Source organism: Salmo salar, chromosome ssa10 (genome assembly GCF_905237065.1).
Source record: "Salmo salar chromosome ssa10, Ssal_v3.1, whole genome shotgun sequence".
Lineage (NCBI taxonomy): Eukaryota > Metazoa > Chordata > Actinopteri > Salmoniformes > Salmonidae > Salmo > Salmo salar.
In genome coordinates this window covers 115,930,062-115,944,989 of record NC_059451.1, presented here as the reverse complement: position 1 = coordinate 115,944,989, position 14,928 = coordinate 115,930,062, and the positions used below count along the sequence as shown (strand labels likewise).

Genomic DNA, 14,928 nt, shown 5'->3' with positions numbered 1-14,928 from the left:
ATAGTCAATAACCGGAATTAAATGTTCACTGAATGATTTGTTTTCTGCTATTTAACGAAAGACAGGACCTGTTCCTATAGAATAAACATATGTTAATTCTTAATTTCTTAACTAGCCAGCTGTGGGGACAATAGCTAACACCACAGTTTCATCTGCATACAGGTGAAAGTACAACTTTATTTTTTTTTTTTTTACAGATAAACCAATATTGTTCATGTAAATAGTCAACGGAACCGGACCAAGAATCGATCCCTGTGGGACACCCTTTGTTATATCCAGATTTAACTCCATCAGTTAATACACACTGAGTTGTTTAAATCATTTTCAAACCAGCTACACACAGCCTGGTCCAGGCCAATTTATGAAAGCCTCTGAATAAGTAATAGGTGTGGACTTTAGACAGGTCAATAAAAAGGGCCACACAATGTTTCTTCTTATCCAAACAATCAAGACACATAATTGAATACCTACCAAAGAAGTAGCAGAGATGGTGCTATAACCTGGTCTGAAGCCTGACTGGTGTACATTTAGAATACATTTCGTAGTTAAAAAGTTGAGTATTTACCAAGGATTCTCGAATTTTTGCAAAAGAGTTTGGAAATGGGGCAACAAGGTCACCACCTTTGTGAAGGGAGAGTATATGGGCCGGCCTTCCAGACCCTAGGGATGGTATCATGTGTTAAAGATTCTGCGATCAGAGGATCAGAAATCTGCAGCAAGAAAGTATCAAGCAAATCAGCCCCAGTGGATTATTTTTTTTTACATAAATCTTGTGCAATGCGTCTGACATGTCTCAAGTAGAAAGTTGTTGAAATGAAAACAAAGATTCACTAAAATAATTTATCCATACCTTTTTATTGCAAAACAATCAGTGCCATCTACAATTGTCTCTGAGATCTGTGATTTGTCATTAAGCATATGCTGTATACATACCATGCAATTTATTTGCTTTGTTAGAACAGTTTATGTTGCTCTCAGAACAGCCTCAATTCATTGGGTCATGGACTCTACAAGGTGTCGAAAGCGTTCCACAGGGATGCTGGCCCATGTTGACTCCAATGCTTCCCACAGTTTTGTCAAGTTGGCTGGATGTCCTTTGGGTGGTGGACCATTCTTGATACACACGGAAAACTGTGAAGCGTGAAAACCCAGCAAAGTTGCAGTTCTTGACACACTCAAACTGGTGCACCTGGCACCTACTACTATACCCTGTTCGAGGACACTTCAATCTTTTGTCTTTTCACCCTCTGAATGATGGCACACATACACAATCCATGTTTCAATTGTCTCAAGGCTTAAAAATCCTTCTTTAACCTGTCTCCTCCCCTTCATCTACACTGACTGAAGTGGATTTAATAACTGACATCAATAAGGGATCATAGCTTTCACCTGGATTCCCCTGGTCAGTCTATGTCAGGGAAAAAGCAGGGGTTCCTAATGTTTTGTACACTGTGTATATCCTTCATCATGTCATAGTTGTAAATGTAATTTGTCTTGACATTTTTCTTTTATTGGCTTTTTCAAAAAGGACGCTCTGGTTGTCCGTTCTACAGTCAAACGATGAGGCTACTCTCTGATCAATTCAACCGCTCTCTCTAACGCTCTCACTACTCGCTCTCTCTGTGATCAGGTCTCTCTCTCTCTCTCTCTGTCTCTCTCTGACTGTCTCTCTGACTCTCTCTCTCTCTCTCTGACTGTCTCTCTGACTCTCTCTCTCTCTGTCTCTCTCTGTCTCTGACTGTCTCTCTGACTCTCTCTCTCTCTCTGACTGTCTCTCCATCTCTCTCTCAGTCTCTCTCTCTCTGACTGTCTCTCGCTCTCTCTCTCTCTCTCTCTCTCTCTCTCTCTCTGTCTCTCTCTGACTGTCTCTCTGACTCTCTCTCTCTCTCTCTCTCTCTCTGACTGTCTCTCCATCTCTCTCTCGGTCTCTCTCTCTCTCTCTCTGACTGTCTCTCTGACTTTCTCTGACTCTCTCTCTCTCTCTCTCTCTCTCTCTCTCTCGCTCTCTCTCTCGCTCTCTCTGTATAATGCGGTGTGAATCCAATGCTGCTCACACAAAGGAACATCATTGTGTAACTGTGCTTCGATCTTAATGAGCCAACACTCTGGGTACCATACGCCCCTTCCACCTTTCCATGGCCCCCTAACTACACCCCTCATTAATATTAACCCATCCTACCTCATTATTCATGAGCAGCTCTCTGCGTAGTCATGTGCACCGAGGCTGAGAGGGAAAAGAGGGCGTGTCTTACCCAGTGAGCGGGAGAGCGGGAGTCACAACTCCAGCGTGTGGTGTGTGTGTGTGTGTGTGAGTGAGAGAGAGAGGAGAGAGGCACCGGAAGATGCTGAAACTGCTACTATTACTACCACCATCGCTACTAGTGTATCCATTACAGTCAGGGCTTCTATAAGAGCATTTCTCTATTACAACCAGCTGGAGCTTTTCTGTGGTTGTCTGTGAACAACTGTGTGGGTTTGTTTACGACTGTGTGTGTATGAGTGTGTGATGCCCTGTACAGAGTGACTGATGAGAACGGGTGCACTGGTCTGGAGGGTGACCCCGTCCGTACAGTTCCACTGCCGCTGCTGTCGCTCGGGGACGATTGGACGTCCGGCGTTGCCACGACGACTAGAATGGGCTGCAATCTGTGCACTTTACAGAAACAAGAGGAACACTATAAGCTGCTGTATGAGATCGCACAGGTGAGTGGAGCCATCTCTGATGCAGGGGATCGCTGCTGCCATTCAGTCAGGGTGCTTTTGTGTATGGTGTGTGTGTGTTGTGTATGGTGTGTGTGTGTTGTGTATGGTGTGTGTGCTGTATATGGTGTGTGTGTGTTGTGTATGGTGTGTGTGTGGTGTGTATGGTGTGTGTGTGTTGTGTATGGTGTGTGTGTGTTGTGTATGGTGTGTGTGTGGTGTGTATGGTGTGTGTGTGGTGTGTATGGTGTGTGTGTGGTGTGTATGGTGTGTGTGTGTTGTGTATGGTGTTCGTGTGTGTGTGTGTGTGTGTGTGTGTGTGTGTGTGTGTGTGTGTGTGTGTGTGTGTGTGTGGTCTGTGCAGAGCAGTTTTACTATCTTGCATCTCTGCTGTGTGTTGAGAGGAGCTGTGTTTTATACCTGTTAGGAGGACAGTGTCAGACATTTCAGCTAAGACAAAGAGAATGAGAGATAAATACAGGGAGAGGATTAGGACAGAGAGACTCATGTATTTGATGCAGCGAGGCAGAGTGGTCTTTAAAGTGTCAGAGTAGAGTGGTGCCCATTCAGCAAGCCAGCCAGAGAGTCAGCGAGCCAGCCAGAGAGTCAGTCAGTCAGCCAGCCAGCCAGAGAGTCAGTCAGTCAGCCAGCCAGCCAGAGAGCCAGCCAGCCAGAGAGTCTGAGAGCAGGTTGAGAAGACTGTTGGTACTAAAGTACACTCACCTGAGTATACTAGAATAGAGTAGAGTAGAGTTGAGTAGAGTTGAGTAGAGCAGGGTAGAGTAGAGTAGAAAAGGGTAGAGTAGGGTAGAGTAGGGTAGAGCAGGGTAGAGCAGGGTAGAGCAGGGTAGAGTAGGGTAGAGTAGGGTAGAGTAGGGTAGAGTAGGGTAGAGCAGGGTAGAGCAGGTTAGGGTAGGGTAAGCAGGGTAGACCAGGGTAGAGTAGGGTAGAGTAGGTTAGGGTAGAGTAGGATAGAGCAGGGTAGAGTAGGATAGAGCAGGGTAGAGTAGGATAGAGCAGGTTAGGGTAGAGTAGGTTAGGGTATAGCAGGGTAGATCAGGGTAGAGTAGTGAAGAGCAGGGTAGAGTAGACATGCTCTGGGAAGGGGTAAAAAGCAGTTTTTGGGGGATTGAGCAATTTGTGACTGGCTTGCACAAAGTGAGTTGTTTGCCTGTGTGTTCAGTATCAGACTGTGTAGGGTTTAGGTCCTGTCATGCTGTGTGTTTAATAGCAGACTGTGTAGGGTTTAGGTCCTGTCATGCTGTGTGTTTAATAGCAGACTGTGTAGGGTTTAGGTCCTGTCATGCTGTGTGTTTAATAGCAGACTGTGTAGGGTTTAGGTCCTGTCATGCTGTGTGTTTAATAGCAGAGTGTGTAGGGTTTAGGTCATGTCATGCTGTGTGTTTAATAGCAGAGTGTGTAGGGTTTAGGTCCTGTCATGCTGTGTGTTCAGTAGCAGAGTGTGTAGGGTTTAGGTCCTGTCATGCTGTGTGTTCAGTAGCAGAGTGTGTAGGGTTTAGGTCATGTCATGCTGTGTGTTTAACAGCAGACTGTTTAGGGTTTAGGTCCTGTCATGCTGTGTGTTCAGTAGCAGACTGTGTAGGGTTTAGGTCCTGTCATGCTGTGTGTTTAATAGCAGACTGTGTAGGGTTTAGGTCCTGTCATGCTGTGTGTTTAATAGCAGACTGTGTAGGGTTTAGGTCCTGTCATGCTGTGTGTTTAATAGCAGAGTGTGTAGGGTTTAGGTCCTGTCATGCTGTGTGTTTAATAGCAGACTGTGTAGGGTTTAGGTCCTGTCATGCTGTGTGTTTAATAGCAGACTGTGTAGGGTTTAGGTCCTGTCATGCTGTGTGTTTAATAGCAGACTGTGTAGGGTTTAGGTCCTGTCATGCTGTGTGTTTAATAGCAGACTGTGTAGGGTTTAGGTCCTGTCATGCTGTGTGTTTAATAGCAGAGTGTGTAGGGTTTAGGTCCTGTCATGCTGTGTGTTTAATAGCAGAGTGTGTAGGGTTTAGGTCCTGTCATGCTGTGTGTTCAGTAGCAGAGTGTGTAGGGTTTAGGTCCTGTCATGCTGTGTGTTTCAGCACTCTGCAGGTGTTGTCATCTCAATCTCATGGAAGTGCAGTGCCCTAGGCAATTTACACTAGTACTTCACTTGTTCTGCTTTGGTCTTCAAGAAACAATGACTGTGTATGTCTCACCCCAAACAGTTAATGATTTAATCCTTTGGTGCACTAGTAAGCATTACTCTCCTATTGTATCAGTTTGATTATCAGTATGCGGATCTCAAAAGATATCTTTAAATTGTGATCTTGTGTGGCTCAGTTGGTAAGTGTGTGTTCTAAGTCTTTCATATACTACCTCAATCTCCTCCATTTCCCCCCTAGTTCTCCCCAGTCTTCTGCATACCTCAATCTCCCCCAGCACCCCCAGTCTCCCCAGTCTTCTGCATACCACAATCTCCCCCAGCACCCCCAGTCTCCCCAGTCTTCCCATTCTCCCCTATTCCCCCCAGCACTCCCTGTCTCCCCCAGCACTCCCTGTCTCCCCCAGAACTCCCTGTCTCCCCCAGCACTCCCTGTCTCCCCCAGCACTCCCTGTCTCCCCCAGAACTCCCTGTCTCCCCCAGCACTCCCTGTCTCCCCCAGCACTCCCTGTCTCCCCCAGAACTCCCTGTCTCCCCCAGCACTCCCTGTCTCCCCCAGCACTCCCTGTCTCCCCCAGCACTTCCAGTCTCCCCCAGCACTTCCAGTCTCCCCCAGCACCTCCAGTCTCCCCCAGCACCTCCAGTCTCCCCCAGCACTCCCTGTCTCCCCCAGCACCTCCAGTCTCCCCCAGCACCTCCAGTCTCCCCCAGCACTCCCTGTCTCCCCCAGCACTTCCAGTCTCCCCCAGCACCTCCAGTCTCCCCCAGCACCTCCAGTCTCCCCCAGCACCTCCAGTCTCCCCCAGCACCTCCAGTCTCCCCCAGCACCTCCAGTCTCCCCATTCCACCCAGCACCCCCAGTCTTCCCAGTCTCCCTCATTCCCCCCAGTCTCTCCTGTCTCCCCCAGCAGCCCTTATCTCATGACAGGCTAATAACTGAGGAGCTCAGCCACTCCCGGACCTCAACCATGGAGCTCCACCAACCCCCATCCCTCCAACAGGCAGTCTTCACACCAGTGTGATCACAGCCGATTTACAGTGTATACAACCCTCCGCTGTATCAATTAGATGTGAAATGTCTCTCTTTACCCTTGTGGAGGAAGGTAGAGGAGTGGAGAGGAAGGTAGAGGAGTGGAGAGGAAGGTAGAGGAGTGGAGAGGAAGGTAGAGGAGTGGAGAGGAAGGTAGAGGAGTGGAGAGAGGAAAGGAGTGGAGAGAGGAAAGAAGTGGAGAGGAAGGTAGAGGAGTGGAGAGGAAGGTAGAGGAGTGGAGAGGAGAGGAAGGTAGAGGAGTAGAGAGGAAGGTAGAGGAGTGGAGAGGAGAGGAAGGTAGAGGAGTGGAGGGTAGAGGAGAGGAGAGGAGTGGAAGGTAGAGGAGTGGAAAGGAGGGGAAGGTAGAGGAGTGGAGAGGAAGGTAGAGGAGTAAAAGAGGAAGGTAGAGGAGTGGAGGGTAGGAGAGGAGTGGAGGGTAGAGGAGAGGAGAGGAGTGGAAGGTAGAGGAGTGGAGGGTAGAGGAGTGGAAAGGAGGGGAAGGTAGAGGAGTGGAGAGGAGAGGGAAGGTGAGAGGGAGAGAAGAGGATGAGGAAGAGAGGAGAGGAGGAAAGGAGAGAGAAAGGAGGAGGAAGAGAAGAGATGAGGAGAGAAAGGAGAGGAGCTTGGTTAGCGGGCTATGTTTTCTCAGTGCCTTCTGTCAGGAGTCAGTGCCATAGCGACTACCATTGTCATAATCATTGGTGTGGTATGAATGAATAAAGGTGATGCGTGCATCAGATACTGTAAGCATCTGTACTGAAGGACCTGGCTAATTATCAAACTAAGCAAACCTAGTTGAAACTTTCATAGGAAGGAGACGAGAGAGAGGAGGAGGGAAAGAGGAAGAGACATAGGAGAGAGAGAGGAGGGAAAGAGGGAGAAACATAAGAGAGAGAGAAGGGAGAGAAGGAGGGAAAGAGGGAGACATAGGAGAGGGAGTAAGAAAGAAAGAAGGAAAGATGGTTGAGGAATGGAGATGGGAAAGAGAATCACGGCAACAGATGAAGAGAGAGAAAGGTATTGAGCGAGAGAGAGAAAAGGAAAGGAGTGTGTGAGCTCCGTACTCTTCCCTCCTCTGTCACGAGTCTCTTCCTGAACACAGACACACTGACACACTTCCAACCCGCTGTGTATCTGTGAGAGCTCCACTGCCCAGAGGATTCTCTCTCTCTGTCTCTCTCTCTCTTTCTCTCTCTCTCTCTCGCTGTCTCTCTCTCTCTCTCTCTGTCTCGCTGTCTCTCTCTCTCTCCCTCTCTCTGTCTCGCTGTCTCTCTCTCTCTCTCTCTCTCTCTAATTCAATTCAATTTAAGGGCTTTATTGGCATGGGAAACACATTTACATTGCCAACGCAAGTGAAGTAGCTAATAAACAAAAGTGAAATAGACAATACAAATTAACAGTAAACATTACACTCACAGAAGTTCTAAAAGAATAAAGACATTTCAAATGTCATATTATGAATATATACAGTGTTATAATGATGTGCAAATAGTTAAAGTACAAAAGGGAAAATAAATATGGGTTATATTTACAATGGTGTTTGTTCTTCACTAGTTGCCCTTTTCTTGTGGCAACAGGTGACACATCTTGCTGCTGTGATGGCACACTGTGGTATTTCACCCAATAGATATGGGAGTTTATGAATATGGGGTATGTTTTCAAATTATTTGTGGATCTGTGTAATCTGAGGGAAATATGTGTCTCTAATATGGTCATACAATTGGCAGGAGGTTAGGAAGTGCAGCTCAGTTTCCACCTCATTTTGTGGGCAGTGTGCACATAGCCTGTCTTCTCTTGAGAGCCAGGTCTGCCTACGGTGGCCTTTCTCAAGTCTGTACATAGTCAAAGCTTTCCTTAAGTTTGGGTCAGTCACAGTGGTCAGGTATTCTGCCACTATGCACTCTCTGTTTAGGGCCAAATAGCATCTAGTTTGCTTAGTTTTTTTGTTAATTCTTTCCAATGTGTCAAGTAACTATCTTTTTGTTTTCTCATGATTTGGTTGTGTCTAATTGTGTTGCTGTCCTGGGGCTCTGTTTGTGTTTGTGAACAGAGCCCCATAACCAGCTGGCTCTTCTCCAGGTTAATTTCTCTGTAGGTGATGGCTTTGTTATGGAAGATTTGGGAATCACTTCCTTTTAGGTGGTTGTAGAATTTAACGTCTCTTTTCTGGATTTTGATCATTATCGGGTATCGGCCTAATTCTGCTCTGCATTCATTATTTGGTGATTTGCATTGTACACTGAGGATATTTTCTGGCAGAATTCTGCATGCAGTCTTAATTTGGGGTTTGTCCCATTTTATGAATTCTTGGTTGGTGAGCGGACCCCAGATCTCACAACCATTTAGGGCAATGGGTTCTATAACTGATTCAAGTATTTTTAGCCAGATCCTAGTTGGAATGTTGAATTTTATGTTCCTTTTGATGGCATAAAAGGCCCTTCTTGCCTTGTCTCTCAGATTGTTCACAGCTTTGTCGAAGTTACCTGTGGCGCTGATGTTTAGGCCAAGGTATGTATCGTTTATTTCTGTGCTCTAGGGCAACGGTGTCTAGATGGAATTTGTATTTGTGGTCCTGGCGACTGGACCTTATTTGGAAAACCATTATTTTTGTCTTGCTGAGATTTACTGTCAGGGCCCAAGTCTGACAGGATCTGTGCAGAAGATCTAGGTGCTGTTGTAGGTCGGCTCCTTGGTTGGGGACAGAAGCACCAGTGGAAAGAAAAGATTTTTTTTTGTCAATTTTAACCGCACACTTGTTGTTTGTGTACATGGATTTTATAATGTCGTATGTTTTTCCCCCAACACCATTTTCCATACATTTGTATCGCAGACCCTAATGTCAAAATGAGCCAAAAGCTTTATTGAAATCAACAAAGCATGATAAGACTTTGCCTTTGTTTTGGTTTATTTGTTTGTCAATTAGGGTACTTTGTTATAGGGCCAAAAAGAAGAGAAATGGTTTACCCATACATCTCCGTTTTGGATAGATAACTCTTCGTGTTGTTGTTTGTTTAGTGTTTTCCTATTTTCCCAGAAGTGGTTAGAGTCTATGGATTCTTCAATTACATTGAGCTGATTTCTGATGTGCTGTTCCTTCTTTTTCCGAGGGTATTTCTGTATTGTTTTAGTGATTCCCCATAGTGAAGGCGTAGGCTCAGGTTTTCTGGGTCTCTATGTTTTTGGTTGGATAGGTTTCTCAATTTCTTTCTTAGGTTTTTGTATTCTTCATCAAACCATTTGTCATTGTTGTTCATTTTCTTTGGTTTTCTGTTTGACATTTTTTGATTTGATAGGGAAGATGAGAGGGCAAATATACTGTTTAGGTTTTCTACTGCCAAGTTTATACCTTCACTATTACAGTGGAATGTTTTGTCCAGGAAATTTCCTAGAAGGGATTGAATTTGTTGTTGCCTAATTGATTTTTGGTAGGTTTTCACACTACTTTCCTTCCATCTGTAGCATTTCCCGCAGGTCTGGGAGAGTGTCTCGCTGGTCTGGGCGGGGCGTCTATTGATCTGTTGCTCCTATGTGAGGTGTTGGGGCTGTGGATGAGGGTAATGTCCTTTAGGGTCCGGGCGAAGTTGGGTACTGCTGCCTTGTATAGGTGGACCTGGTCGTAAAGGCTGTTCAAGTCCAGAGTGGAGTGGTGGGCCAGGTAATCATTTGGTTTTGAGGCACAGTCACAGGAAATGCTTGCGTTTACTCGCTGTACTCGCTGTATGGCAGTAGGGTGGAAGTCTTTTCGTGGTAGCAGGGTGGAGACTTGTGCGTAAATGGGGAAAGTAGAAGAAGATTTTTCAATCACTCCCTTGAGTGCTGTGGCCACCCTTTCCTGCTGTGCTCTCTTGTCGTTTGTGCCTGTGTGTATTATTATGTGGCTGGGTGACCCTGGTTGGTCCTCAGACAGAATGTCTAGGGTGCGCTGGGTATTTGGGCACTGGAGTTTAAACACTGTGTGTTTGTGAACATTTTTATTTTCTTATATATATTTCCTGTTTGAGTCCATAAGGAGCTAACAGGGGGGTGGGATCCCCTGGGCTTGGGGTTCTTCATTTGTCTGTCCCGCTGTGTTGTCGAGGCTATGGTCCGGGTCAGCCAAGACCTCAGAAAATCAGCCAAGACTTCAGAAAAAAATTGGAAACCTCCACAAGTCCGGTTCATCCTTTGGAGCAATTTCCAAATGCCTGAAGGTACCACGTTCATCTGTACAAACAATAGTACATAAGTATCAACACCATGGGACCACGCAGCCGTCATACCGGTCAGGGAGGAGACGTGTTCTGTCTCCTAGAGATGAACGTACTTTGGTGCGAAAAGTGCAAATCAATCCCAGAACAACAGCAAAGGACCTTGTGAAGATACTGGAGGAAACAGGTACAAAAGTATCTATATCCAAGTAAAACGAGTCCTATATTGACATAACCTGAAAGGCTGCTCAGCAAGGAAGAAGCCACTGCTCCAAAACTGCCATAAAAAAGCCAGACTACGGTTTGCAACTGCACATAGGGACAAAGATCGTATTATTTGGAGAAATATCCTCTGGTCTGATGAAACAAAAATAGAACTGTTTGGCCATAATGACCATCGTTATGTTAGTAGGATAAAGGGGGAGGCTTGCAAGCCGAAGTCCACCATCCCAACCATGAAGCACGGGGGTGGCAGCATCATGTTGTGGGGATGCTTTGCAGCAGAAGGGACTAGTGCACTTCACAAAATAGATGGCATCATGAGGGAGGAAAATTATGTGGATATATTGAAGCAACATCTCAAGACATCAGTCAGGATGTTAAAGCTTGGTCGCAAATGGGTCTTCCAAATGGACAATGACTCCAAGCATACTTCCAAATTTGTGGCAAAATGGCTTAAGGACAACAAAGTCAAGGTATTGAAGTGGCCATCACAAAGCCTTGACCTCAAGCCTATAGAAAATTTGTGGGCAGAACTGAAAAAGCGTGTGAGAGCAAGGAGGCCTACAAACCTGACTCAGTTACACCAGCTCTGTCAGGGGGAATGGGACAAAAAACTTATTGTGGGAAGCTTGTGAAGGGCTATCTGAAACGTTTGACCCAAGTTAAACAATTTAAAGGCAATGCTAACAAATACTAATTGAGTGTATGTAACCTTCTGACCCATTGGGAATGTGATGAAAGAAATAAAAGCTGAAATAAATAATTCTCTCTATTATTATTCTGACATTTCACATTCTTAAAATATACTGGTGATCCTAACTGACCTAAAACGGGGAATTTTTACTAGGATTGAATGTCAGGAATTGTGAGAAACGTTTAAATGTCAGGAATTGTGAGAAAGGTGTATGTAAACTTCCGACTTCAACTGTATGTGTCTCTAATATTGTCATACATTTGGCAGGTGGTTAGGAAGCACAGCTCAGTTTCCACCTCATTTTGTGGGCAGTGTGCACATAGGCAGACCTGGCTGTCAAGAGATGACAGGCTAAGGCAACCTTTCTCAATAGCAAGGCTAATGTCACTGAGTATGTACATAGTCAAAGCGTTTTTTAAGTTTGCGTCAGTCACAGTGGTCTGGTATTCTTCTCTCTGTTTAGGACCAAGTAGCATTCTAGTTTGCTCTGTTTTTTATGAAGTAATTATATTTTGGTTTTCTCATGGTTTGGTTGGCTGTAATTGTGTTGCTGTCCTGGGGCTCTGTGGGGTTTGTTTGTGTTTGTGAACAGAGCCCCAGGACCAGCTTTCTTATGGGACTCTTCTCAAAGTTCTCTCTCTCTCTGGTTGGAGTGGCAACACTTCTTCTCTTTCACACCACCCCTCTCTCTCTCACAACGCATGCACTCTCTCTCTCACTCTCTCACACACACACACACACACACACACACACACACACACACACACACACCCTGGTTCCCTTCTCATTATGCAGAGTGTCTTCCCGCAGTGTGTGACTTCATCTCAGCGTGAGAGAGGTCAGTCTTACAGCGGGTTCGTTTCATGAGCAGGAGTCAGTGTCACAGTGGTTGGTCACTCACACCTCCCCCTCTCTTCTCTAGTGTTCACACTCAGAAACCATTTTGACACTATCCCTGCTGCCCTGACCCCACGAGCTGTGGGAGATTCATGACTTACTTTCTCTTTCTCTGTCCACTTTATTTCTCTGTTCGCTCTCTCGTCTCTCTCTCCCTCTCTCTGTTCTTTCTCTCTCTTTGTTCGCTCTCTCTCTCATCTCTCTCTCTGTAGGCTTTCTCTCTCTCTTTCTCCCTGTCTCTGTTCTCAAGACTGCAGGTGCTCGCAGCATGACAATGTGTTCACCTCTCTCCTCTGGCCTGCAAAGCTTTCTCACAAGGAGGACATTTATTATCAGCCCTGGTCCTGACCAAGAGGCCACATCATTTTTTTTTTCTTTCTGTTCATTTTGTTTCTTACTCTCGCTTTCCAGCTTTTATTTTGTCCCTCCTTCTCTCTCTTTGCCTCTTTTTCAGCCACCTCTCATCATCCCTCCTTCTCTCTCTGCCTCTGTCAGCCTCCTCTCATCATCCCTCCTCCATCTCTCATTTTCTCTGTCTCTCCCTTAATGACATGGATGAGTTTCATCCTTTGTTCCTCTCATCCAGTGTCTATTTTAGTTAGTCCCTAGGTGTGTCCTGTTGGTGGAGACAGAGATGTCTCTGGAACGAGGATAAAACACATGTCAACACTACTGACATGCTTAACAGCTTTTATTTTCCTTATCATAGGTTGTTCTGAACCCTTGACATACTACCACATGTCTCAAAGTCCCAAAAGGCATTCTTTGTACAATAACATCGTTTTTGCACTCCATGCTCCCAAAGGCTTTATTTTAGACAATAACAATGTTTCTTTCGTCTGTGCTCTGGTACAGATGTTTTAAAATCCCAGTGTATCATGGGTTCCTCTCGTGAGTGTCACACATTGTCTGTGTTTGGCTCAGACCCACTGATGTGTGGCTAATTAGCAGCACCACAGATGTTGATGAGTGGAGCAGCTAGCGTAGCGGAGTGGAGCAGCTAGCGTAGCGGAGTGGAGCTGCTACATTCGTTAGCTTAGCTGACGTTGATCTTTTCTTTCTGTAGCTCAGTTGGTAGAGCATGGTGCTCGTAACGTCTGGATAGTGGGTTTGATTCCTGGGCCACCCATACATATAATGTATGCACATATTTGGATACAATCTTTTGCTAAATGACATATACTGACCAGGTGAATCCAGGTGAAGCTATGATCCCTTATTGATGTCACCTGTTAAATCCACTTCAATCAGTGTAGATGAAGGGGAGGAGACAGGTCAAAGAAAGATTTTTAAGCCTTGAGACATGGATTGTGTATGTGTGCCATTCAGAGGGTGAATGGGCAAAACAAAATATTGAAGTGCCATTGAATGCAGTATGGTAGTAGGTGCCAGGCGCACCGGTTTGAGTGTGTGAATGTAAAATGTAAATGTTAAGAACTGCAACGCTGGTGAGGTTTTTCACGCTCAACAGTTTCCTGTGTGTGTCAAGAATGGTCCACCATCAAAAGGACATCCAGCCAACTTGACAAAACTGTGGGAAGCATTGGAGTCAACATGGATCAGCATCCCTGTGGAATGCTTTCATCACCTTGTAGAATCCATGACCCGACGAATGAGGCTGTTCTGAGGGCAAAAGGGGGTGCAAGTCAATATTAGGAAGGTGGTCCTAATGTTTTGTACACTCAGTGGATTATATTATGATAGGAGTATACAAAAATACCTTAGGATCAAAGTAAAGCTGTATCTCTACCCCTCCCTCTCTCTCTCTCTCTCTCTCTCTCTATCTCTATCTCTACCCCTCCCTCCCCTCTCTCTCTCTCTCTCTCTCTCTCTCTCTCTCTCTCTCTCTCTCTCTCTCTCTCTCTCTCTCTCTCTCTCTCTACCCCTCCCTCCCTGCCTCTCTCTATCTCTACCCCTCCCTCCCTCTCTCTACCCCTCCCTCCCCCCTCTCTCTCTATCTCTACCCCTCCCTCCCCCCTCTATCTCTACCCCTCCCTCCACCCTCTCTCTCTATCTCTACCCCTCCCTCCCCCTCTCTCTCTACCCCTCCCTCCCCATCTCTCTCTCTCTACCCCTCCCTCCCCATCTCTCTCTCTCTACCCCTCCCTCCCCATTCTCTCTCTACCCCTCCCTCCCCATTCTCTCTCTACCCCTCCCTCCCCATCTCTCTCTCTCTACCCCTCCCTCCCCATCTCTCTCTCTACCCCTCCCTCCCCATCTCTCTCTCTCTCTACCCCTCCCCATCGCTCTCTCTCTACCCCTCCCTCCCCATCGCTCTCTCTCTACCCCTCCCTCCCCATCGCTCTCTCTCTACCCCTCCCTCCCCATCTCTCTCTCTCTATCTCTACCCCTCCCTCCCCATTCTCTCTCTACCCCTCCCCATCTCTCTCTCTCTCTCTCTACCCCTCCCTCCCCATCTCTCTCTACCCCTCCCTCCCCATCTCTCTCTATCTCTACTCCTCCCTCTCTCTCTATCTCTACCCCTCCCTCCCCCCCTCTCCCTCTATCTCTACCCATCCCCCACTCTCTCTCTACTCCTCCCTCTCTCTCTATCTCTACCCCTCCCTCCCCCTCTCTCTCTCTCTACCCCTCCCTCCCCCTCTCTCTCTCTCTACCCCTCCCTCCCCCTCTCTCTCTCTCTACCCCTCCCTCCCCATCTCTCTCTCTCTCTACCCCTCCCCTCCCCATCGCTCTCTCTCTACTCCTCCCTCCCTCTCTCTCTCTACCCCTCCCTCCCCCTCTCTCTCTCTCTACCCCTCCCTCCCCCTCTCTCTCTCTCTACCCCTCCCTCCCCATCTCTCTCTCTCTACCCCTCCCTCCCCATCTCTCTCTCTCTACCCCTCCCTCCCCATCTCTCTCTCTACCCCTCCCTCCCCATCTCTCTATCTCTACCCCTCCCTCCCCATCTCTCTCTCTCTACCCCTCCCTCCCCATCTCTCTCTCTCTACCCCTCCCTCCCCATCTCTCTCTCTCTACCCCTCCCTCCCCATCTCTCTCTCTCTACCCCTCCCTCCCCATCTCTCTCTCTCTACCCCTCCCTCCCCATCTCTCT

At 46.8% G+C, this 14,928-nt stretch overlaps 1 protein-coding gene across 1 annotated transcript in view; it reads left to right on the top strand.

Annotated features, from left to right (window-relative positions):
• The first annotated feature begins 2,119 nt into the window (after nt 1-2,119).
• The window catches only part of LOC106561624 (PDZ domain-containing RING finger protein 4), a 200,805-nt gene continuing 187,996 nt past the window's right edge, over nt 2,120-14,928 (top strand). The window contains exon 1 of the mRNA XM_045688468.1: nt 2,120-2,703. Within this exon, the coding sequence (XP_045544424.1) occupies nt 2,635-2,703 (69 nt within the window). The 5' untranslated portion in view covers nt 2,120-2,634. The remainder of the gene's footprint in view (nt 2,704-14,928) is intronic.